Genomic DNA, 26,220 nt, shown 5'->3' on the forward strand with positions numbered 1-26,220 from the left:
AGGAAGCTTGCAGAAGGACTTGGACAGAGAAGGAGAACGGGCAAAGAAGTGGCAGATGGAATACAGTGTGAGAAGTGTATCGTCATGCTCTTTGGTATAAGGAATAAAGAGGCTGCCTATTTTCTAAACTGGGAGCAAATTCAAAAATCAGAGGTGCTAAGGGACTTTGGAGTCCTTGTGCAGGTTTCCCTAAGGGTTAATTTGCAGTTTGGGTTGGTGGTAAGAAGGTAAATATCAGTAAGAATGTTAGTAATGTGGTAAGAAGTTTAGTATTCATTTCAAGAGGACTAGAGTATAAAACAAGGTGTAATGCTAAGGCTTTATAAAGGATGGTCAAACCACAGCTGGAGTATTGTCAGCAGATTGTCAGAAGAGAGGGTCTAAAGGAGGTTCACAAGAATTGTCGCAGGAATGAAAGGGTTAAGATACTGTATAAGGAGTGTTTGATGGATCTGGGTCTTTATTCACTGGAGTTTCAAAGAATGAAGGAGGATCTCATTGCTCCCTATCAAATATAGGTAGCTTGGACATGGAGAGGATATTTCATAGACTCAGTATACAAGGATGTCCATTCAGAACAGAGATGAGGAGGAATTTCTATAGCCAGAGGCTGGTGAATCTGTGGAATTCATTTCCACAGACAGCAATGGAAGCTACGTCATTGAGTACATTGAGAACACTCAGTCCTCTCTTATTGTCATTTAGAAATGCATACATGCATTAAGAAATGACACAATGTTTCTCCGGATTGATATCACAGAAAACACGACAGACCAAAGGCTAACACTGACGGAACTACATAATTATAACATATAGTTACAGCAGTGAAAAGCAATAGCATAATTTGATAAAGAACAGACCATGGGCACAGTAAAAAAAAGTCTCAAAGTCCCGAGTCCCCAATAGCAGGCAGCAAGAAGGAGAAACTCCCTGTCATAAACCTCCCGGCACCGTCAACTTGCCGATACCTTGGAAGCAGCCAACCCCAGCCGACACAGAGTCTATCCATCCAAAAACTCCAAGCTTCCGACCAGCCTCTCCGATACAGCCTCCCAAGCGCCATCCTCTGCCGAGAGCTTTTGACCTCTCCCCAGCCGCTGAAACACACAAAGCCGAGGATTTCGGGGCCTTCAGCTCCGGAGATTCCAGTTACCACACAGTAGCAGCAGCAGCGAAGCAGGCATTTCAGAAGTTTTCCAGATGTTCCGCTGTGCCCTCATGTCTGTCTCCATCAAATCAGAATTGTGCATGGTCCCCTACTTGACAGATAACAGACATTATCACCAAAGTGATGATGCGCGCTGTCGTCGCACCGCCATCTTCTCCCACCTCCTGGGAGGATTTCAATTAGATAAGATTATGAGGACACTCAATCCTCGTTTATTGTCGTTTAGAAATGCATGCATTAAGAAATGATACAATGTTCCTCCAGTATGATATCACAGAAACACAAGACAGACCGAGACTAAAACTGACAAAAACCACATAGTAATAACATATAGTTACAACAGTGCAAAGCAATACTGTAATTTACTAAAGACCAGACCATGGGCACGGTAAAAAAAAGTCTCAAAGTCCTGGTAGCCCCATCATCTCACGCAGACAATAGAAGGAAGAAAAACTCTCCCTGCCATGAACCTCCAGCGCCGCAAACTTGCCGATGCAGCACCCTGGAAGCACCTGACCACAGCCGACTCTGAGTCCATCCGAAAACTTCGAGCCTCCGAGCAGCCCTCCGACACCGAGCACCAAGCACCATCTCTGCAGAGCATTTTGACCCCGGCCCTGGCCGCCAAGCAACAGGCAAAGCCGAAGATTTGGGGCCTTCCCCTCTGGAGATTCTGGATCACACAGTAGCAGCGACAGCGAAACAGGCATTTCAGAAGTTTCACCAGATATTCCTCCGTGCTTCTCACGTCCGTCTCCATCAAATCAGGATTGTGCACGGCAACCTACTTGACAGATTACAGATATTCATTCTGGAGTGGCCACTACGCGCTGCATCGCGCCGCCATCTTCTCTTCTGTTTAAAGCAGAGGTTGATAGGTTCTTGATTAGTCAGAGTGTCAAAGATTAGGGAAGATGGCAGAAGAATAGGGTTGAGAGTGATATTATTCAGCCGTGATGGAATAGTGGAACAGCCTCAATGGACCAAATGATTAAGTCTGCTCCCATGTCTTATGGTCTTATTATGAATTGGAGGTAGTCTGCGCAGATTTAATCATGTTTAACCAACCCTCCTCTGAATGTTCCCCAAGAGAACCACATCCCCTGCCCCCCACCCACCGGCCAATGCTTCCCAATTTGGGAGCAGCCACTAATGTTTTTATTTGCCTTGACTGCGCCTCCCTTATATCAGATAATTCATTTACATGCAAATTGTATCAGTTTATTCGGCTACTAGAAAACAAATGTTAAATATTTCAGAGTAGGGAGAAGACAGTAGAGGATGAAAAAAGGAATGCCAGTTGTATGTGGAGATTGGAGAGCCTGTATGATGCAGATAATGCCCGAATGATCCTGGTGGTCCTAGCTGCCAGAGTGGTGAAAGCTTTTTCACCGAAATTCATCTGTCTGGAGGGAGTTAAAGAAGATCTCCACTTGAGGAGACAAACTGATTTTAGTCAATGTTACAGGTTGATGCCCTTTCATCAGAGCCGACCACTTCTGAGACAAACTGGAAAAGGTGAGCTTTCTGAAATGTTAAATTCAGTGTATAGTGTTGAAGTGTGTAAATTGTCTTGTAGAAGAGTTGTTCCTCAAGCTTATATGAAGCCTTGTTGGAACATTTTGAAAACAAAGATCAGAGTGACGATTGGATGGAGAATTGAAGTGACAAGCAACTGGAAGCTCAGTGATGTTCTGAAGGACGTTACTACACAAGGCCGTCAACCAACCTGTATTTGATTTTTCCAGTACATGAAAATGGCAGAAGTGTGAATGAATTATCACTTCACCTATAAAGACCCATTCATGGATAGAGGGAAAGGAAAAACTAAAACAAATTCAGATGTTACATCTCCTGCAGTTGAAAAGGAAATATTGGTGAAGATGGAAGAACGGACCAGGGACTCATGAACAATCTCATCAGAGTAGAAAGTGTAAAAATCTTACCTCTGACATCTTCCCTATACTTTCTTCCAATTACCTTAAAACTATGTCCACTCGTATTAGCCATGTCTGCCCTGGGAAAAAGTCTCTGGCTATCCACTCGATCTACGTCTCTTACCTTGTACATCTCTATCAAGTTGCCTCTCATCCTCATTCACTCCAAAGAGGAAAGCCCTAGCTCACTCAACCTACTTTCATCTGACTTGCTCTCTAATCCATGCAGCATTCTGGTAAATTTCCTCTGATCCTTTCTAAAGCCTCTACATTCTTTCTATATTGAGGTGACCAGCACGGAACACAATACTCCAAGTATGGTCTAGCCAGGATGTTATAGAGTTGCAACATTACCTCATAACTCTTGAATTCAATCTCCCAATTAATGAAGGCCAGCACATGATATGCCTTCTTAGCAACCCTGTCAGCCTGCACGACAACTTTGAGGTTTCTATGAGTGTGGATTCAAAGATCCCTCTATTCCTCCACAGTACTAAGAATTCTGCATCGTGCCTTCAAATTTGAGCTTTCAAAGTGAATCACTTCACACTTCTCCGGGTTGAACTCCATCTGCCTCTTCTCAGCCCAGCTCTGTACCTTGTCAATATCCTTTTGTAACCTATGACATATTTTGATGGACAGACTGATGAAAGAAGAGGAGAAGTGAAAATGTATCTGATGTGTAATGCACCTTCAGAAGTGGCAGACAGTATGGAGGATGATTTGTTGCATGTGGAAGCTGACTGCACAGAGTCTTGTCATCTTCAGAAGTTTTCGGATGACTCTGCCATAGTTGGATGCATCAGCAAGGGAGATGAGGTTGAGTACAGGGCTACGGTAGGAAACTTTGTCACATGGTGTGAACAGAATTATCTGCAGCTTAATGTGAAAAAGACTAAGGAGCTGGTGGTAGACCTGAGGAGAGCTATGGCACTGGTGACCCCTGTTTCCATCCAGGGGGTCAGTGTGGACATGGTGGAGGATTACAAATACCTGGGGATACGAATTGACAATAAACTGGACTGGTCAAAGAACGCTGAGGTTGTCTACAAGAAGATTCAGAGCCGTCTCTATTTCCTGAGGAGACTGAGGTCCTTTAACACCTGCTGGATGATGCTGAGGATGTTCTACGAGTCTGTGGTGGCCAGTGCTATCATGTTTGCTGTTGTGTGCTGGGGCAGCAGGCTGAGGGTGGCAGACACCAACAGAATCAACAAACTCATTCGTAAGGCCAGTGATGTTGTGGGGATGGAACTGGACTCTCTCACGGTGGTGTCTGAAAAGAGGATGCTGTCTAAGTTGCATGCCAACTTGGTCAATGTCTCCCATCCACTACATAATGTACTGGTTGGGCACAGGAGTACATTCAGCCAGAGACTCATTCCACCGAGATGCAACACAGAGCGTCATAGGAAGTCATTCCTGCCTGTGGCCATCAAACTTTACAACTCCTCCCTTGGAGGGTCAGACACCCTGAGCCGATAGGCTGGTCCTGGACTTATTTCATAATTTACTGGCATAATTTACATATTACTATTTAACTATTTATTGCTATTTTCTATTACTATTTATTATTTCTATTACTATTACTATTTACTATTTACTAATAGTAATATTACTATTACTATTTCTATTACTATTTATTATTTATGGTGCAACTAACAAAAACCAATTTCTCCCGGGATCAATAAAGTATGACTATGACTATGACTATGAAGTTGCAAACAGGAGGAACACCTGATGTATTCTAGTTCGCGGTCTGAGGAGACAGAGGGTGACCAAAAGAACTGATAGTGAAGCATACACAATTTAGAGCCTGGTCAATAATGCTGGAGGGGAAGCCAAGATAAAGGAAAAGAGAACATCTCCAAAGTAATTGTAAGTATTGTGTTATCATTAGAACAGAGCGAGAGGACCTGGTAGAGTGGAATTAGGTTGGCACAAAGATTGGCCAAGATGGGCCTGGAAGTTTGTGAGCTTGTAATAGTGGAGAAAGAGAAATCAAGAATGGGAAGGTAAGAGTTAGATGGATCACATGAAAGGGCATGGTGGACATTGACAGCAAAAGTGGGGAAAGTTGAGAGCACTGTTAATTACAAGTAAAATAGCTGAGGGAGGGGTCCTGAGTAAGTCTGAAACAATGTCGTGATCTGAAATGATAATTTGCTATGTCAGGCTCAATGAGACAGTGTATCTACAGAATGCTGTTCCTGCATTAGTTGGTGGCAGATACTAACTGAGGCTCATACATCTCATTTAAGAGCATCCCTAACGGTGTGTGAGAGTAGTGATTCAGAAAATACTGGGACACCCGGGATAACCATCACATCCTTTGGCTCTGGTTTGCACATGTGGAGAACTCACTTGAAATAAATCCCAGCTCTCAGAACCTCTCCAACATTGGTGGCGACTGTGATGTGAATCCTCAGCAAGGATTCGTCACCTGTCATCTTCTTTCAATATCACACGTGGGTGGCCATGTCACACCTGGGATGAGAGCTGTTGAAGTTGTGGTCAGTGACACTTGGTCCTTCTCCTCCAGTGCCTCCACTACAGTTATTTCCATTCAAAGAAACACTTCCAGCTGTATTGTGACTCAGTGGAAAGTGTCCTTTAAGGGCAAGATCCTGTAACCAATTAGCACAGGTATGCGGCTCCTGAATTGAAGTAATTGTTATTAGAACTTGTGCGGTAAGGTGGCATCTGCGGCTCACGAAATTGAGCTGCATGCGAGTGGGTACACTAATAGCTCAAGAAACATCCTTAGGGAGATCAGCAGACTCAGTGCTTCAGGTCAAAGGTCTATCATTAAGAGAACATGTTTGCGCCCATTAGCAAAGCCAGGAATGGAACTCTTGCACTGTCTGAAGGTCTATTCTTTGCATGTCAAGCTCCCCGCACCTGCCAGCACCTTTGACTGATTGATAGGCCGACTTTGGTATGTCTATTTCCATCTGCCAGTGAAGCGTGGAAAATGTACAGAGTTTGACATGTACTGTATATGCAGAGTTAATTTTACCTCTGCCTGTGGTGTCATTGCTTATTAAAAAGTAAAGTAACTAAAATAGCTGAGCCCAGAAAACATGCACTCATATGACTCAAAGATGCTTTATTTACTTGTGCACAAGGAAATAGCATATGCCCCCCCCCCCGCCCCCGCCGGTCACCGCACTGTTCAGTAGCCAGGGCACTGCTCTTTTTATACAGAACTGGCTTATCATTTACAGGTATTGACTATTTGGTAAATTGTACATGTTTGAATTCCTTACTTGCTAGATCAATCGCTATTCACAATAGATGTGTTAAAAGTCACTAGAAACTACAAGCTGGCAACTGATGTTACCTTAAAGGTTGTAAAGAAATTGTCCCTTAGCTATTGGGTGTGTTTCATATCCTTCCGATATTCCGACCTCATCTCTCTCAGGCACCTGCAACTGTGTAAAGGGAAGCCATGTTCTTCCAGGTTAGTTACACAACTACCACAGTCATTCTCACTGATCTCATCTGCAATAAGCAAGGCTGGGTCTGGTGGTCTCACCTCAAAAGTCTCGCTCATCTGGGCTTGACTACAGACCGCTGGAGTCATTCTCACCTGGATGCTCTCTTTAACCTTTGCCACAGCGTCTGGCATCAGGTGTCACAACTGCAAATGAGGGCTTGGCTGTTCAGGACCAAGGTGAGAATTAATTTCTTTACGAGCGAGTTCTTCAGAATTCTTAGCAAGAGGGCTGTGGGGCCTCGGCTGCTGAATATATTCAAGTAAAAGCTCCACACATTGTTAGGTATTAAAGGAAAATGGGGGTAAATGATTACTACAAGAAGTAACACTAAGGTAAAAATCCAGCTGTAATCGTATTAAGTAGCAGAGCAAAGCTCCACACACTGTTAGATATTAGAGGGAAATGGGGGGAAATGATTACTGCAAGAAGTAACACTAAGGTTAAGTAGCAGAGCAAGTATGAGTGTCTACACCTGCTTTAATGTCTTACCTATTGCTGTTGATGACCATTCTTTGAATAAGACTCCTCTAGCAAGCTTAGTCCCATGGATTTCTCTGCCATTCTAATGGGTCATGGCTGATCTGGCCCTGGTTCCTATTGCTCAGCGACAGTACTCACAAGGACATTCAGTTACCTTACCTCAATCTTATTTACCTTCCTCCATGCATGACCCTTTTCATCAACAAGAATATGCAGCATTTCTTGAAGGCTCCAATTTCTGCCAATCTTCCCCATTAAGGATTGCCACGTAAACTGACAGAGTGATTAAGAGGCATATACTGAAGTGAGTTCACCTTTACTAATTGGGGGATTGTGTTCAAGAGCCATGGGATAATGTTGCAGCTTTATAAGACTCTGGGAGATCACACCCATTGTGCTCAGGTCTGGTCACTGCATTATAGGAAGGACGTAGACACTTTAGAAAGAGTGCAGTAGAAATTTACCAAGATGATGCCTGGATTAGAGAACATGTCTTTTGAAGAAAGCTTGAGCAAGCTAAGGCTTTTCTATTTGGAACAATTGAGGATAAGAGGTAACTTTTTATCGGCATCCGTTAGTCTCGTGAGACCATGGATTTGTGCCTTGGAAGGTTTCCAGGGCGCAGGCCTGGGCAAGGTTGTATGGAAGACTGGCAGTTGCCCATGCTGCAAGTCTCCCCTCTCCACGCCACCGATGTTGTCCAAGGGAAGGGCATTAGGACCCATACAGCTTGGCACTGGTGTCGTCGCAGAGCAATGTGTGGTTAAGTGCCTTGCTCAAGGACACAACACGCCGCCTCAGCCAAGTCTCGAACTAGAGACCTTCAGATCACTAGACGAACGCCTTAACCACTTGACCATGCGCCAACACAAGAAATAACTTGATGGATCTGTATTTGAATATGAGAGGCACGGACAGAGTGGGCAGCCAGCACCTTATCCCCAGGGAGCAGTGACCATTACCAAAGGGCATCCATTTAAGGTGCGCAGAGGAAAGTTAGGGGAGATGTCTGAAGTAGTTTTTTACATTGGGAGAGGTGGGTGCCTGGAATACACTCCTGAGGGCATTGATAGCAGTTAATATGTTAGGGACATTTACAAGACTGTTGGATAGGCAAATTGGTATAAGGAAAGTGGAAAGTTTAGGCTATGTGAAAGAGAAGGGTAAGATTGATCTTGGAGTAGGTTTATAACGGTCAGCACAACATTGTGGGCCTGTGGGCTGCACTGTACTGTACTCTTCTAATATCTCTCCTGATTAGTCACACCTCCAGTTTTTATGATAAACTGCACCTTGTGTAGCCCATCTGATGTTCCCTTTCCGTGCAATCTCTTCCAATTCCCATTCGCTGCCCAGGGTATTGCTGGTAAATACATTACCTGTGGCTCTGAATGTTACCCCTTCATCTTGTAGGCTGCACTTGCACGCTGTACCCTGCCACGGTGGTGTGCCTTTGCCCCAGTGCCTGTTATTCCAGAGCTTCTTTGGGAATATGTATAAAGGTTATAGATTTGTTTGTCCTGTATTTAAATTATTCCAGCTCATGTCAGGTTTGTAATGGCTGGTTTTAATAGCAACCAGTCAGATAATGAGGTCTGCTATATGACCAGTAGGATGCCTTTCCCTAGCACATATTTTCCATCTATTTTCTGTTGTTTGGTGATTAGTCAATGCTTGTGAAATCAATGAGGAAGTCCATTGATCGCGAAGATGATCTGTGTGAAGAAGCACTGGGATATTTTCCCACTGCCTCATGCATGCATTTCAATCAAAGAATGTTTTCTGATTCTGAATATTTTACCTTGTAAATATTCGAGTGAATGCACAAAGTATTAGCATCTGGCACGTGAGCAGCTGATGAAGGCAAATATTGTGCAGAGGAAATGCAGAAAGGAAATCTGTACTTGTTGAATACTGTAGAACGGGAGTGGAAATGCACCTCAAGAATGCCAATGCTAACTCCTATTAGTGCTGTGTGTTAGCATCCACCATCCGGGAGCTGACTCTAGTTCTGACACACAGCTCCGAAACCTGGGGAACTCTGAAACGTATATTACAGATTTCAAGGCAGGGTGAGTGAACGGACAAAATGACAGAAGATGGAATTATAGTTGTGAAAATATCAGATTATGTGCAGTACACTAACAAAACAATGAAACAAACCACTCCTTGATGAAACAAACATGGTAGCATTGTGGTTAGGGTAACACTATCACAGCCCCAGCAACCACCCAGATTCAATTCCTGCCACTGTCTGCAAGGATTCTGCTCTTTCTCTCCGTGACTGTGTGGGTTTCCTCACACATTTCAAAGATGGACAGATTGGGTTAGTAAATTTTGGGTATGCTTTTGTAGAACCTTGTGGGCAGAGGCGACAGCCTGCCCCAGCATCCCTAGCGGGCAGCGTTATTTATCGTTCTAGTTTTATAATATTTTCATGGGATCATGGTGGGATGTTCAAGTTCGTTTATTGTTACATTTTAGCTTGTGTCGTACAGTTATTCGCTTGTGTGTTTGTGAGTTACCCTGACCTTAACCGGGTAATAATCACCTCCCCCATCCGTGTGTGACTGACTGGGTTCTCTCCCGGGTCATTGTGCACGGTCTGTTTTTGTGCTTGTCGTAATAAAACCAGCAGTTGAGCTAAACGAGCTTCTCTCGCCTGTCATCATGGACCGAGTGCTCGCCATGCTAGTGTCAGAAATGGGATTAGAAATTGATGGTGAGAGTGAAGAGCTATGGCACCAGATGGAATGCGTTAACACCTGGGGAGTAAGTCGAGGGATTGAGAAGTATGCCTGCTCCACAGCCCTGGGCCAGGCTCCCAAAAACCCGGAGGGAGACCCTGCGAACCAAACACCGTGCCTTCTCAGGGAACCCTTACAAGGCGAGCCCACCCAGGATCCCCAACCCAGGAGGCACAGTGCAGCACATCACCCACTTCCCTCGTGGCTAGCATTGGAGAACCCAAGGTATCACCGCTGTGGCAGGACAGGCAGCACCAATGGAACAAGAGGAAGACAAACGGGCCTCAGCAATCTGCCACAAGGTCCACCCCGACGCTTTCCAGATACAACGGTGCCAACCGCCTGGAGCCTTACCTGGCACAAGTCAAACTTGCTGCATGGCACAGCGGGCGGAATCCCACTGAGGCGGCGGCACACCTTGCCTGGGAGCTGGAGGGGGATGCCCTACAGGCCCTCCCCGACCTAACGCCAGCGGAGCAGCGTGACTTCAGGGCCCTTGTAGTGGCGCTGGAGGGGCATTTTGAGCACAGGCCATTGGAGGGAGCAATGGGCAGCGGGCAGCGCCATGTGGGAGAAAGCCTGGGGGCACCTGCAGCAGATCTCTGCCACTGGGCTTGGCATGGCTACCCTGAGTTCCCTCCTGCGACCCAGGAAGAGCTTGCCCTCCATGCCTTTGTAAGGGCGCTGATGTCAGAGCACCTTCGGCAGCATGTTCGCCTGACGCCGCCATCATACCTGGAAGCGGTGGAGAGAGCAGAAGCAATTTTAGCCCCCCCCGCCAAGGTGTTCCAGCATCGCCCCACACACAGCAAGCCCAGACTTGTGTCACCAGTGCAGAGGAGGAAACTGATGAGGAGGAGCTGTGAGACTGTGCCAAGCCCATCACGGGCCACGTGGAGCACAAGGTGCGGCTGGTCGATATCCGGGATTCCTGCCTCATCGGCCTGGACCTGCTGTCCCGCTGGGGTGGGGCGGGGGGGACTGTGTGGATGAGCAACACTCTACCTCGGTGCCGAAGCAGTGGCTCTCTGATGGGGCAGCCCCAGAAAGCAGGCCCCATGAGAGCAGCACCAACCACCGGCAGTTTCACAGCGGCCCGCGCGGTCCCACACAACACAGCAGAACCAGGGGCAAGCGACGGTGGCGGCGAACTGGACCTTACCCGCCACGAACCACGAGCAGGTGAGCAATCCCACGTTGGCCCAGGGGAGGGAATGGCTGAGGGTGGGACAGCAGCCGGAATGGACAGAGGTTTCCGCTCAGGATCCAGAGACCAAAGCCCTATATGCTCAGTGGGGGATGCTAGAGATGCGTGACGGTTTGTGTTTCCCAGCGATGGGCATTTTCCGATGAATTCAGACCTCTCCTGTGGCTGGTTCCCCCCCCCTCCCAGAGGGGCTGAGGGGAGTGTTGAATTGGGGCTGAGGGGTGTGTTGAGCTGGGGTTGAGGGGAGTGTTGTACTGGGATTGAGGGGAGTGTTGAATTGGGGCTGAGGGGTGTTGAACTGGGGTTGAGGGGAGTGTTGAACTGGGGCCGACGGGAGTGTTGAACTGGAGTTGAGGGGAGTGTTGAATTGGGGTTGAGGGGAGTGTTGAACTGGAGTTGAGGGGAGTGTTGAATTGGGGTTGAGGGGAGTGTTGAATTGGGGCTGAGGGGAGTGTTGTATTGGGGTTGAGGGGAGTGTTGAACTGGGGTTGAGGGGAGTGTTGAAATGGGGTTGAGGGGAGTGTCGTATTGGGGTTGAGGGGAGTGTTGAATTGGGGCTGAGGGGAGTGTTGTATTGGGGTTGAGGGGAGTGTTGAACTGGGGTTGAGGGGAGTGTTGAAATGGGGTTGAGGGGAGTGTCGTATTGGGGTTGAGGGGAGTGTTGAATTGGGGCTGAGGGGAGTGTTGTATTGGGGTTGAGGGGAGTGTTGAATTGGGGTTGAGGGGAGTTGTTGAACTGGGGTTGAGGGGAGTGTTGAACTGGGGCCGACGGGAGTGTTGAACTGGAGTTGAGGGGAGTGTTGAATTGGGGTTGAGGGGAGTGTTGAACTGGGGTTGAGGGGAGTGTTGAAATGGGGTTGAGGGGAGTGTCGTATTGGGGTTGAGGGGAGTGTTGAATTGGGGCTGAGGGGAGTGTTGTATTGGGGTTGAGGGGAGTGTTGTATTGGGGTTGAGGGGAGTGTTGAACTGGGGTTGAGGGGAGTGTTGAAATGGGGTTGAGGGGAGTGTCGTATTGGGGTTGAGGGGAGTGTTGAATTGGGGCTGAGGGGAGTGTTGTATTGGGGTTGAGGGGAGTGTTGAACTGGGGTTGAGGGGAGTGTTGAAATGGGGTTGAGGGGAGTGTCGTATTGGGGTTGAGGGGAGTGTTGAATTGGGGCTGAGGGGAGTGTTGTACTGGGGTTGAGGGGAGTGTTGAACTGGGGCCGACGGGAGTGTTGAACTGGAGTTGAGGGGAGTGTTGAATTGGGGTTGAGGGGAGTGTTGTATTGGGGTTGAGGGGAGTGTTGTATTGGGGTTGAGGGGAGTGTTGAACTGGGGTTGAGGGGAGTGTTGAATTGGGGCTGAGGGGAGTGTTGTATTGGGGTTGAGGGGAGTGTTGAATTGGGGCTGAGGGGTGTTGTACTGGGGTTGAAGGGAGTGTTGAACTGGGGTTGAGGGGAGTGTTGAATTGGGGTTGAGGGGAATGTTGAACTGGGGTTGAGGGGAGTGTTGAACTGGGGTTGAGGAGAGTGTTGAACTGGGGTTGAGGGGAGTGTCGTATTGGGGTTGAGGGGAGTGTTGAATTGGGGCTGAGGGGAGTGTTGAATTGGGGCTGAGGGGTGTTGTACTGGGGTTGAAGGGAGTGTTGAACTGGGGCCGAGGGGAGCGTTGAACTGGGGTTGAGGGGAGTGTTGAATTGGGGCTTGAGGGGAGTGTTGAACTGGGGTTGAGGGGAGTGTTGAATTGGGGCTTGAGGGGAGTGTTGAACTGGGGTTGAGGGGAGTGTTGTATTGGGGTTGAGGGGGGTGTTGTATTGGGGTTGAGGGTAGTGTTGTGTTGGGGTTGAGGGGGGTGTTGTACTGGGATTAATGGGAGTGTTGAACTGGGGCTGAGGGGAGTGTTGAATTGGGGCTGAGGGGGTGTTGAATTGGGGCTGGGGGTGTTGTATTGGGGTTGAGGGGAGTGTTGAACTGGGCTTGAGGGGACTGTTGAACTGGGGTTGAGGGGAGTGTTGAATTGGGGTTCAGGGGAATGTTGAACTGGTGTTGAGGGAAGTGTTGAACTGGGGTTGAGGGGAGTGTTGAACTGGGGCTGAGGGGAGTGTTGAATTGGGGTTGAGGGGAGTTGTTGAACTGGAGTTGAGGGGAGTGTTGAACTGGGGTTGAGGGGAGTGAATTGGGGTTGAGGGGAATGTTGAACTGGGGTTGAGGGGAGTGTTGAACTGGGGCTGAGGGGAGTGTTGAATTGGGGCTGAGGGGAGTGTTGTATTGGGGCTGAGAGGAGTGTTGAATTGGGGTTGAGGGGAGTGTTGAATTGGGGCTGAGAGGAGTGTTGAACTGGGGTTGAGGGGAATGTTGAACTGGGGCTGAGAGGAGTGTTGAACTGGGGTTGAGGGGAATGTTGAATTGGGGTTGAGGGGAGTTGTTGAACTGGAGTTGAGGGGAGTGTTGAACTGGGGTTGAGGGGAATGTTGAACTGGGGCTGAGGGGAGTGTTGAACTGGGGTTGAGGTGAGTGTTGAACTGGGGTTGAGGGGAGTGTTGAATTGGGGTTGAGGGGAGTTGTTGAACTGGGGTTGAGGGGAGTGTTGAAATGGGGCTGAGGGGAGTGTTGAACTGGGGTTGAGGTGAGTGTTGAACTGGGGTTGAGGGGAGTGTTGTATTGGAATTGAGGGGAGTGTTGATCTGAGGTTGAGGGGAGTGTTGAATTGGGGCTGAGGGGTGTTGTACTGGGGTTGAGGGGAGTGTTGAACTGGGGCTGAGGGGAGTGTTGAATTGGGGTTGAGGGGAGTTGTTGAACTGGAGTTGAGGGGAGTGTTGAACTGGGGTTGAGGGGAGTGAACTGGGGTTGAGGGGAGTGTTGAACTGGGGCTGAGGGGAGTGTTGAATTGGGGCTGAGGGGAGTGTTGTATTGGGGCTGAGAGGAGTGTTGAATTGGGGTTGAGGGGAGTGTTGAATTGGGGCTGAGAGGAGTGTTGAATTGGGGCTGAGGGGTGTTGTACTGGGGTTGAGGGGAGTGTTGAACTGGGGCTGAGGGGAGTGTTGAATTGGGGTTGAGGGGAGTTGTTGAACTGGAGTTGAGGGGAGTGTTGAACTGGGGTTGAGGGGAATGTTGAACTGGGGCTGAGGGGAGTGTTGAACTGGGGTTGAGGTGAGTGTTGAATTGGGGTTGAGGGGAGTTGTTGAACTGGGGTTGAGGGGAGTGTTGAAATGGGGCTGAGGGGAGTGTTGAACTGGGGTTGAGGTGAGTGTTGAACTGGGGTTGAGGGGAGTGTTGTATTGGAATTGAGGGGAGTGTTGATCTGAGGTTGAGGGGAGTGTTGAATTGGGGCTGAGGGGTGTTGTACTGGGGTTGAGGGGAGTGTTGAACTGGGGCTGAGGGGAGTGTTGAATTGGGGTTGAGGGGAGTTGTTGAACTGGAGTTGAGGGGAGTGTTGAACTGGGGTTGAGGGGAGTGTTGAACTGGGGCTGAGGGGAGTGTTGAATTGGGGTTGAGGGGAGTTGTTGAACTGGGGTTGAAGGGAGTGAGAAGGTAATCTCTTCAGCCAGATTTCAGTGAGCCTTCACAAGAGGTCTGTGGAGCCTCAGTTACTGAATATATTCAAGTATGTATGGAGGGAATTCAAATGTTATTTCAGGAAAGGAAACGAGAAATAAAACCAAAAGTGGAGGGCAATGTAGAAGGGAAGCATTAGATTGATTTTGATTAAATTAGATATTTTAAAGTTCAGCACAACATTGTGAGCTGGAAGGCCTGCACTGTGTTGTAGTTTTCTGTGTTCTATGTTTGACCCGATTCATGGAAGCAAACTACAGTGCACAACCTTGATGATTTCGCACATGTAGCACATACAGCCGAACTAGATTTGCCCCTGAAGGAGTGTCAGTACAATGCGGTCGTCAATATGTCCAGTGGGTGGAGAGAAACAATAACAAAGCCAAGAAAAGGTGGAGCATAGTGGGCCAAGATGTGGAGCGCGAGTTAAAGGAAATTATTGCTGCAAAGCATTGAGCTTTGCTGAGACATTGAGCCAAAGAATGGTACCCTTTTCTTGTCACTGAATGACAATCAGAATCAGGTTTATTATCTCTGACGCGTGTTGTGAAATTTGCTGTTCTGCTGCAGCAGTAAATTGCAACACATAATAGATATCACAAATTACAATGAGTAGTTACATAAAAGAATAGTGGAAGAAGAGAGCAAAAATATTGAGATAAAGTGGCATTCAGGCACAGGTCGAGAAAATTCAGTTAATCTCCAACAAACCTTTACCACGCCATGCCTCTTTCTCACCACCTAATCAATGTAACACAATTACCCCCTCCACAACTGATCAAATCAATCTGCCTGCTACTATTGTGTGGTAACTGAGTGGAGTTTAGCAATGAGGGAGCCGTAATCGTCTTGGGAAAATGTACATAGCTGTAAGGTTTCTCAGCTGCTGCACATTCATGTATTGTTATGGGGGGCAGGTTTGAAATGGCTAAGGATAAAGCTGAAAATGATAAGGCGTGAGCTGCTAATCAGCCGAGAACATAAGAGGAAGAGTGTTTTGGATAGCAAGGCCTGCAGCTTGACTGTGATGGTTTTATCTTGCGATGCCTCTACTAGGAAATATCAGGATCTTTTTTTCACAGGGGAAGCCTGTGTTTAGAGACCTAGTTTCCAGTATACTCCAACCAGATAGAGTTCAAACACAGAGGAATTTCCCAAGTGCTATATGACCATAGGGTGAACACGGTCTTCACGGGCCCAAGGAATAGGAATGAGATTCCTACATGGGTTGGCAAGTTTGCAAACAACACAAAGGTTGGTGGTGTTGTGGATAGTGTAGAGGATTGTCAAAGATTGCAGAGAAACATTGATAGGATGCAGAAGTGGGCTGAGAAGTGGCAGATGGAGTTCAACCCGGAGAAGTGTGAGGTGGTACACTTTGACAATAGACAATAGGTGCAGGAGTAGGCCATTCGGCCCTTTGAGCCAGCACCGCCATTCACTGTGATCATGGCTGATCATCCACTATCAGTATCCAGTTCCTGCCTTATCCCCATAACCTTTGATTCCACTATCTTTAAGAGCTCTATCCATCTCTTTTTTGAAAGCATCCAGAGACTTGGCCTCCACAGCCTTCTGGGGCAGAAACTCTTGCCATTTGGAAGGACGAACTCCAAGGCAGAGTACAAAGTAAATGGGAGGATACTTGGTAGTGTGGAGGAGCAGAGGGACCTCGGGGTACATGTCCACAGATCCCTGAAAGTTGCCTCACAGGTGGATAGAGTAGTTAAGAAAGCTTATGAGGTGTTAGCTTTCATAAGTTGAGGGATAGAGTTTAAGAGTCACGAGGTAATGATGCAGCTCTATAAGACTCTGGTTAGGCCAGACTTGCAGTACTGTGTCCAGGTCTGGTCACCTCACTATAGGAAGGATGTGGAAGCATTGGAAAGGGTACAGAGGAGATTTACCAGGATGCTGCCTGGTTTAGAAAGTATGCATTATGATCAGAGAGTAAGGGAGCTAGGGCTTTACTCTTTGGAGAGAAGGAGGATGAGAGGAGACATGATAAAGGTATACAAGATATTAAGAGGAATAGGTAGAGTGGACAGCCAGCGCCTCTTCCCCAGGGCACCACTGCTCAATACAAAAGGACATGGCTTTAAGGTAAGGGGTGGGAAGTTCAAAGGGGATATTAGAGGAAAGTTTTTTTATTCAGAGAGTGGTTGGTGCATGGAATACACTGCCTGAGTCAGTGGTGGAGGCAGGTACTCTAGTGAAATTTAAGAGACTACTAGACAGGTATATGGAGGAATTTAAGGTGGGGGGTATATGGGAGGTAGGGTTTAAGGGTCGGCATAACATTGTGGGCCGAAGGGCCTGTACTGTGCTGTACTATTCTTTGTTCTTTGTTCTTTGAGATCATATTATATCACATTATGCTGCTCTAAGGAGATAGATGTGGGTGAACACACTTCATTGAGGCTGAACCCAGATCGCTGGTACTGTAATAACTTCACACTAACTGCCACGTGACTGTGACATCCTTGTTTCAAAGTTTTGTCCCGTTGTTAAATAGTAAGGAGGGTGGAGGATGTATGTGTCAGTACTCTGGAGTTTAGGACGATGATTATTGAAGGGGTGGATAGCAATTCCAAGCTTTAAGAGAGCTAGGATGATTCTGTCCTCTTCTGTGAGAGCAGTGCAGGCATTTCTGCTCGTTTGAATGAAACAGAAGTGTCGATAGTGAGGATCAGGGTCATCCAAACTTTCAGCCCCTGTCTCAGGATCTTTGCAGGCTGCCTCTGCTAGATATTGCATGTACTCATTGCTGTATGAGAGTCAAGAAAGCATTTTACTGGCGAAGTGGGCAGTGATTTTGCAAAAGCAAATTTGTATTCACACCTTTAAAGGATGGGAGGTGGCACTGCCAAACTCACAAACTTGTATGCATTCATGAAGCATTCTCATACCTTACATCCACTTGACACTTTCTGGTGGAATAGTCTTTTGTACGATGAGGATGCCTCCGACGTGTGCTGTTGATTGGAAACCTGGGCAAGTTCCTCTGATACATTCCCAGCGTGATTAATTCGCGCTGATACAATTGTATTTATATGTTATAGTGACTGTCCTGTTGTACATACTATTTATTACAAATTATTATGAATTGCATGTTGCACATTTAAATGGAGACATAATGTAAAGATTTTTACTCCTCAGGTTTGTGAAGGATGTAAGTAATAAAGTCAATTCAATCCCACTTCAAGGTCTACCGCCCCTTTCCCATCACTGCCCTATGTGGTAATTCATTATCTGTATTCTCCAGCAGCTGAAAAAGAAATGGTTGCATTGTGTTAATTAACACAATAGAACCTCAGATGTGTTTGCTGTTAATGCAAGCAATGCATTTCACTGTATGATTTGACATACAAATGATTCTGAATCTGCATCTGAGTTAAAGATGCATTCAAAACCATCATATATTGAAGCCATGAATTGCAAATGGAGTTGTGTTATCCAAGTAGGTGATATAACCTCGTACATTATTCAGGCCGTATAGCCTGTTGAGGAGAGACAAAAAAGGGGAAAGGATTCTTCTCCAACACCTCAAGGAATCAGGCTCTGGGAAAACATAGATACTTCCCATCAAAAGCCAAACTAACTGGCTAGTCTATAGAGACTTCGACATGGACCACGGTAGTGTAGTGGTTAGCACGACGCTATTACATCTCGGGGCACCAGAGATCAGGGTTCAGTTCTGGAGTCCTCTGTAACATGGTTTGCCCGTCTCCCCAGGCGTGCTTGGGTTTCCTTCTGTGTGCTCCCATAGTGCAAAGATGTACCGGTTAGTGGGCTAATTGGTCATTGTAAATTGCCCTGTGATTGAACTAGGGTTAAATCAGTGGGCTGCTGGGCAGCGTGGCTTAGTTGGTTGGACAGCATGGTCCACAGTGTGTCTCTATCTAACTAAATAGAAACAAGTTATTTGGCCCACTGAGTTTATGCTCTTCGTCAAGCACACGATTACATTAAGCCTATTTTCTTCCCTTCCCCTCCCCCATTCCCATCAGACTTTCCCATGTTTCACACACTAGGAGCAATTTACAGAGACTATTAACCCACAGTTCTCCAGGATGTGGGAGGAAACTGGAGCACTCAAGGAAAAATGACTTCAAATAGCCATGACCAAAGGTCAGGATTGAACCTGTATTGCAGAGGTTGTGAGATAACAGCTCCACCAACTCTGCCAGCTGTGCCAACTGTGCCAGTTAGATGCTCTTTCACCTTGGGGGCCAGACATATTGCCTTTGAAAGGAATTTAGGAGCCATTCCTTATTTACTAAATGGCAGAGGAAATTGTTCCAGAGATGAATATGTCCCTGTGAAAGGAAATGGTTGCTAGCAATTGACTCAACTCTTGGAAATGTGCCCTCCCACCCACATCACCAGCATTGTATTACACTGAACAACTGTCAAAACAGTAAATAATCTGGATACACAAACCGATTTACAATAAATATTACAATCCAACAGTTAATTTCTTAGTCTTTCTCGGGAAGTTATGTATTGAATGTCATTTCTTATCAGTTCAAAGTACCTCACACAACTTCTTAAATACATTGTGATGATTACAGTGGATCCCAGCTTTCTAAAGTTATTTACAATTAATCACATCATTTGCTTTTGTAAGCTTCATATCGTGGGTTAAATTAATAAGTTCTGTGAAGGTGCAAAACTGCAATTATTGTAATATATTGGCTGTGAGCCTACTGATATGTCATTGTTTATCAGTGTGTCTTAAAGAAATTCCTGTTGCTTTATTTTCAGACACCTGAAGAGCTTGAAGATATCTCTAACATTGAGGATGATCATGATGCACCAAGTCACACCAGTGTTCAGTCCGAGGGAAAATCTGACAGGGTATGATACTTGGTAACAAGAAAGATGTAACGTGTGTGTTTTAGCATGAAGGACTATGATTAATCCATCTGAATTGTTAACCCCGCCCCCCCCCCCCACCTTCCCTCAGGCCCGTTAAGGCCAAGCCAAACGATTATTGGAAGTAAAGAATTTAGTTCCGTGGTCGCCTGCCTTTACTTTAACTTATGACTTCTGGGTGGTAAGCAAGCTGTCTGCTTCAGGCAGGCAAGGGCCTACTCTTATTCAAAACTCGATGCTGCGAATGTGACAAGAAGAGAGACGAGGTGGGGACACCCAGCTCGTCGGGCAGCATCTGTGAAACAGCTAACAGAACTAAGTTGTCCAGTTCAAAGCTATTGATTCTGTACAATCTGAACAGGCAAGTCCTTATGTAATCTTTGCTTAATGTTAGAAATTTGGGTTTGAAAATCATAGCACATTGGGATCATATGGTATTTAAGTATTTGGGAATTGTATTAGCAAGTAGAATAACAGGAGGAAATATACTACCAGGATTAGATTTAACCCAGTAGAAACCAGGGTTCCTGAAAACAAGCAGGTTAAATGAGTACCCTGATCTCCCTCAATACCACTGTGTTGTGATGTTTAATGCAGGCAAATGCAGAGAGCCAGAAGTAATGCAGGTAGTGCAGTTGGCCATCAAATTTGTAAATTATTATACAGATCGATCCTATTGTGTCAGCTGGACCCACTGCTGGAGTCTCTAACACTCTCTCAAGGAGGCCAACAGCAATAGGATGTCCAGATAACTTTGCTCTGCCAGGGTCCATAGGAAAGACAGTGATCTCCTTAACTTAGCCAGCAATGGCCCCAACCCCATCTCACTATGGCTGGAAGCAAGCAGGTGGTTAAGCTACATCCACCTCCCAGGACAAAAATGGATCAATAGCTTTTTTTTCTGAATGAGAACTGCCCAATCCAAAATGCTGTAGAGGTTAATATCCACCCTGACGGTTAACAAGGTACTCGTTTCCATTTTGTAAAGAAGTCTAAAGGAACTGAGAATATTCAAAACTCTAAAGATGATGAAGTGTTCCTTCCAGTGGGATTGTTGCTGTTCTGTCCTTGATATGTTCACCTCCCTCCTCAGCTTGTAATGGGGTTGAGGCTTGGCTATTTTGGGCTGTAAGTGGCCTTGACAGAGGTGAAGAATTTGCATGTGTCATTGTTGCTGGCAAGTTGCTGGATCCCCTGCACCTTCTCCACACGCCATCTGTCCCTTAAGTCACGGGCTAGCTGTTAGACCTTGCCCTTCGGACACTTGTCAAAGCTACAGCTGAGTTTTCAGTCATTTGCACAAGTCAATGTGTGCACAAGGACAATGAAAAACTAACTTGCAGCAACATCACTGGCCCATAGCATCATGCAAGCAGCATTCACAAATTAGAGATAAAACAAACATTAATTATACAAATTATACAGGAAAAAACACAATTAGAACAAACAAAGATGTATTTTGGTGCAAAGTGATCAAAATGATAACTGTGTTGCTAAGCTGCAGTGATTGGGGTTTTGCTGGTTGGTTCCAAAGCAGAGTGGTTGGAGGGAAGTAGCTGTTCTTGAACCTGCTGGAGTGGCACCTCGAGCTTCTGTACTTCCTGCCTGTGAGAACACAGCATGGCCCAGATGGTGGGGATTGTTGATGACGGATGTTGCCTTTTGAAGCAGCGCCTCATGTAGATACTAACAGTGGTGGGCACCTCACCTCTTCAGACACTAACTGAACTGGATGGTGATGCACTTGGTAACATTAACCATATACGTGAAGGACTGACAAGCCAGATAGCGATTTCACATCTATGAGTGCAGAGAAAATGTAAACAGACTGAAGTAAGAAGTGTGATCATTACGTATCTGCTTGGTTTAGTCGCCATAGCCAGCCTGTGCTTACAGTAGCCCTGACCACTGTGTTTTTCAAATCACTTCTGGGACTCCCTGTGCAGTTCTGGTTATATGATTCCTGAAGTGGAGTTTCAGCAGACTGGTTTGCTTGAATGAAGAGGATGTGGGCGATGTCCTCAATGAGTACATCAGTATTTACTAAGGAAAAGGATGTGGACAATAGGGAGATCAGTGCCAAGCATATTGATATACCTGGGCATTTGGAGGTAAAGGGGGATGTAAAGTTAGGTCCCTTAGAGACTATTAAGGTGGATGAGTCCCCAGGGCCTGATGGGATATACCCAGATTATTGAAAAAGGCAAGAGATGAGATTGATGAGGCCTTGATCAATATCTTCATGTCCTCTCTAGCCCCGGGCCAGGTCCTGGATGACTGAAGGTAACTAATGTTGTTCCATTATTCAAGAAGGGATCCAGGGGTAATCCTGGAAACTGTAGACCAGTGACTCTCAATACAGTGGTGGAGGAGTTACTGGAGAGAATTCTTATGAGCATTGGGAAAATCTTGGCCTAATTAGGAAGAGCTTAGCATGGCTTTGTGTAGGACAAATTGTGCCTTACTAACTTGATTGAATATTTTGGCGAGGTGATGAGGGTGATTGATAAAGGTAGGGCTTTGGATGTTGTCTACATGGATTTTGGTAAGGCATTTGACAAGGTCCCTCATGGGAGGCTCATCCAGAAGATTAAGATGCATGGGATCCATGGTGAGCTGGCCATTTGAATTGAGAGTTGGCTTACCCATAGAAGGCAATGGGTAAATGGGTAATGGTCGTGGTTAAAGGGACATTCTAGCTGAAGGTCTGTAATTAGTGGTTTTCTGCAGGGATCTGTACTGGGACCTCTGTTGTTTGTGATGTATGTAAATGACCTGGATGAAGATGTAGATGGATGGGTTAGAACATTTGCAGATCATATGAAGATTGATGGTGCTGTGGATAGCAAGAAAACTGGCAAAGAATACAGAAAGTTGTAGATTAGTTGTGAACTTGGGTTGGGATAAAGTTTAACCTGGCCAAATGTGAAGTGTTTCACACCTTGGTAAGTCAAATATAATGAGACGGTGCAGTGTTAAGGGCAACATCTTTAATAGTGCATCAATTAGCCAAGGGATCTTGGGCTCCCTTAAAGTGGTTATGCAGGTCAATAGGGTGGTTAAGAAGGCATATGGTATGCTTGCCTTTATGAGTTGAGGCATTAAGTTCAAAAGGTCAAGAAGTTACGTTGCAGCTATATAAAACTCTGATTAGGGTGCATCTGGAGAATTGCCTTCAGTTGTGATCGCCCTGTTTTAGGAAGGATATTGAGGCTTTGGAGAGGGTGCAGAGGAGTTTTTCCAAGATGCTGCCTGGATTAAAGGGCGTGTGCTCTAACACAAGAGGTTGCACAAACTTGGATTGTTTTCTCTGGAGTGGCAGAGGCTGAGGGGAGATTGGAAATAAGATTATGAGAGGGATAGATAGAGTCAAAAAAACTACCTTTTTCCCAGGGTTGAAATGTCTCATACCAGAGGGCATGTATTTAAGTTGAGAGAGGGTAAGTTCAAAGAAGATATGAGGGGCAAGTTTTTTTTTTACACAGAGAGTGGTTGGAACCTGGAATGCGTTTGTTACAAGGGCATTGGGAGCAAACCCAAGTGCAGGACACCAACACGTAGGTAGCATTAACAGAAGTGTGTTTATTAATAGTTGAAAGGAAGGCCGGGGAGCGAGGATTAGGCCGAGGGGAGCCAAGGAGTGAGCGATGCTGGACTGGGGATAGAACCCGGGTCACTACAGCAAGACTCTGGCGTTTTTAGGCAGAGCAAGGAGGTGGACCAGGGGATGAGCGTGGTCGGGAAAGAACAGAGGGCGGAATGCCCTACTCCTATTAACACGGGGGAAAATTAACACAGGTAACCGGCGTGGGAACAGAACTTAAAATATAGAACACACAGTTTGTATTTTGACTCAGAGTGGCGGCAAACAGCCAGCAATACTCAGCTGGACATGAGATGACAAAACCAAACAACGACAGGCAATTCATATCTTGACATGGAGTAGCACATGAAGCAGCAAACGGCCGGCAATCACTTAGCTGGACACAAAGAGACAGAATTCCCGAAGCAACTTAGAATCCACCATTCTTGGTGGCCCGGAACGTGCATTACCGCACTGGCTCAGGTGACGGTCCAGCCCTGAGTAGATGTAAGCCAAAGTTTTTATGCTGCCAGTTTGGATGAGAATCAGATGCCTTAATCAAGGTGCCCGGTAGAACACAGGGAAAAGGGAATTAAAAGAAAATGAGGAGTCAACAGACCAGACCGTGACAGTGTTTTCTGGTGTTAGAGGCAGATATATTGGAGACTTTCAAGTGACGTTCAGATAGGCAGATGAGTGTGAGGAAAATGGAAGGATATCAACATTGTGTAGGCACAACGGATTAGTTTAGTTGGCTGTTTAATTGATTTAGCAGAACATTGTGAGGCAAAGGGCCCGTTCATGTTCTATGTTCTAGGTTCTCTTTTATCACGTTTTTTATATTGCTTATTTGTTTTAACTTAAGAGCATAAGAAATGAACCAGAATCAGATTTATTATCACCAACATACAGCATGAAATTTGACGTTTTGCCCCAACAATACTATATAAGAAACAATTTATAATAACAAAGTAAGTCATGCAAAAATAAGGAATAGCAATTGCAGTGATGGTGGCTTCGTACATCATTCAGAAATGTGATGGTGGAGAAGAAGATGCTCAGAAATCATTGAGTGTGTGTCTCCAGGCTCCTGTATCTCCTCCTTGAGGAACAGGCCTCATGCAGGCTCTGCCATTCAGTAAGATCCTAGCTAATCATTAACTTCGGTGCCTCTTTTTGCACTGACCCCATATTACTTGATTCTCACTAATACCTATGGAGCAGATTTGAAAAATACAGTACTTTAATGTTAATTTTTTGTTCACAGGAAAGTGTATTCACAAATATGTAGGGAGTGAAAAGGCACCTGTCCAAGATAGATGGAGGGGCAGATAATGTTGAAGGAGCAAGGAGTCTGGAGAAGGATTTGGACAATTAGGAGAATGGGCAAAGAATTAGCAGATGGAATACAGTGTAGGAAAGTTTATGGTCTTGCGCTTTTGTAGAAGGAATAACGGTGTAGACTATTTTCTAAATGGGGAGAAAATTTAGGAATCAGAGGTGCAAGGGGACTTGGGAGTCCACGTGCAGGATTCACCAAAGTACTAACTAGCAGGTTGAGTTGGTGGTGAGGAAGGCAATGCAACATTAGCATTCATTTCAAGAGAACCAGAATATAAAAGCAAGGATGTAACACTGAAGTTTTATAAGGCATTGGTTAGACCACACTTGGAGTATTGTGAGCAGTTTTGAGCCCCTTATCTAAGAAGAGATGTGCTGGCATTAGAGAGGGTCCAGAAAAGGTTTTTGAGATTGATCCCAGGAATGAAAAGATTAATAAATGAGGAGCATTTGTTGGTTCTGGGCCTGTACTCACTGAAGTTTAGAAGAATGACAGGGGATCTCATTGAAACATATCAAATATTGAAAGGCCTAGATAGAGTGTTTGAGGAGAGGAGGTTTCCTATAGAGGGGAAGTCTGGGACCAGAGGGCACAGCCTCAGAATAGAAGGACATCCCTTTAGAGCAGAGCTGAGGAGGAATTTCTTTAGCCAGAGGGTGGTGGGTCTGTGGAACTCATTGCCACAGGTAGAGGCCAAGTCATTGAGTATATATAAAGCAGAGGTGATAGGTTCTTGATTAGTTTGGGTGTCAAAGGTTACGGGGAGAAGGCAGGAAAAGGGAATGCGAGGGATAATAAATCATCTGTGATGGAATAGAGGAGCAGACTCGATGGGCCAAATGGCCTAATTCTGTTCCTATGCTTTATTGTCTTACAGTTTTATATGCCTAATCTTCTAATGAGCCATTTCCCCAAAGAGTAAACAATAATTTAGTTTATTTCTCTTGAAATGGTTAAAGTAAAAGAGTGAATTACTATTACAATAAATTTGTCACCTTAAATTTGATTAGTTTTTAAATAGCCAGTGTCTATAATTATATTTGCAAGTTTGGATATATTGCACACAATTAACATGTTAATTTAAGAGGATTCAAAAAGCAAACAAAAATGCAGTTGCTGAAAGTATGAAACAGAAACATGAAATGCTTGAAATACTCAATATCCATGTGGAACAAACCATTTACATTTCAGTTTGATGACTGTCAGAACCTGGTAAATGTAGTGTACAAGCATGCTTTAAGTTGCAGAAATGAGAGAGGTCTGGCTGGAGAAAATAACTCTATGGTGGATGGAGACCACGGGATAATGGATTGGTACTGAAGGCTCGTTGGTGACAACTAATCTGTAAAGATGAAGTGTAAATTGAGGGAGAAGAAGAGAGAAAGAAACCAACAAAAACATGCTCGAACTGTGTGTGCAGATTGGACTGAGTGTGTAGAAGGCTGAAATAATGGAAAATGCTGGCAGAACCTAGCAGGTTGGGCAGCACCTGAAGAGAGAGAAGAACTGAGATCCAACAAAACCAGGCAGGAATTTGAAAGCAAAATATCATGCAGAGGCTGGAAATCTGAAATATACCCAATGCAACACAGCACCTCCCTCCCCACCACTGGTGATATCTACATGAAGCCCTGCCTTAAATATCTCCTCAAAGATCTCCACCACCTGGACCGTGTTGTCTTCTCACAGCTGCCATCGGGCAGGAGGTACAGAAGCCTGAGGTCCCACACCACTAGATTCAAGAGCAGCTACTTCCCTTCAACCATTCCATCCTAGAGCCAACCAACACAACCCTAATCACTACAGTTTAGCAATACAATGATCACTTGATCACTTTGCACCAAA

The 26,220-nt window shown here is 45.7% G+C and overlaps 1 protein-coding gene across 3 annotated transcripts in view; it reads left to right on the forward strand.

The window, feature by feature from the left end:
• Positions 1-26,220, forward strand: part of LOC140185675 (catenin alpha-3-like) — a 1,719,142-nt gene that overhangs the window by 1,572,461 nt on the left and 120,461 nt on the right. For all 3 annotated transcript variants that reach the window (XM_072239175.1, XM_072239176.1, XM_072239177.1), the window contains one exon: positions 19,340-19,432. In XM_072239175.1, coding sequence (XP_072095276.1) covers positions 19,340-19,432 — 93 coding nt within the window. The remainder of the gene's footprint in view (positions 1-19,339; positions 19,433-26,220) is intronic.

This window comes from Mobula birostris, chromosome 21, assembly GCF_030028105.1.
Source record: "Mobula birostris isolate sMobBir1 chromosome 21, sMobBir1.hap1, whole genome shotgun sequence".
Classification (NCBI taxonomy): Eukaryota; Metazoa; Chordata; class Chondrichthyes; order Myliobatiformes; family Myliobatidae; genus Mobula; species Mobula birostris.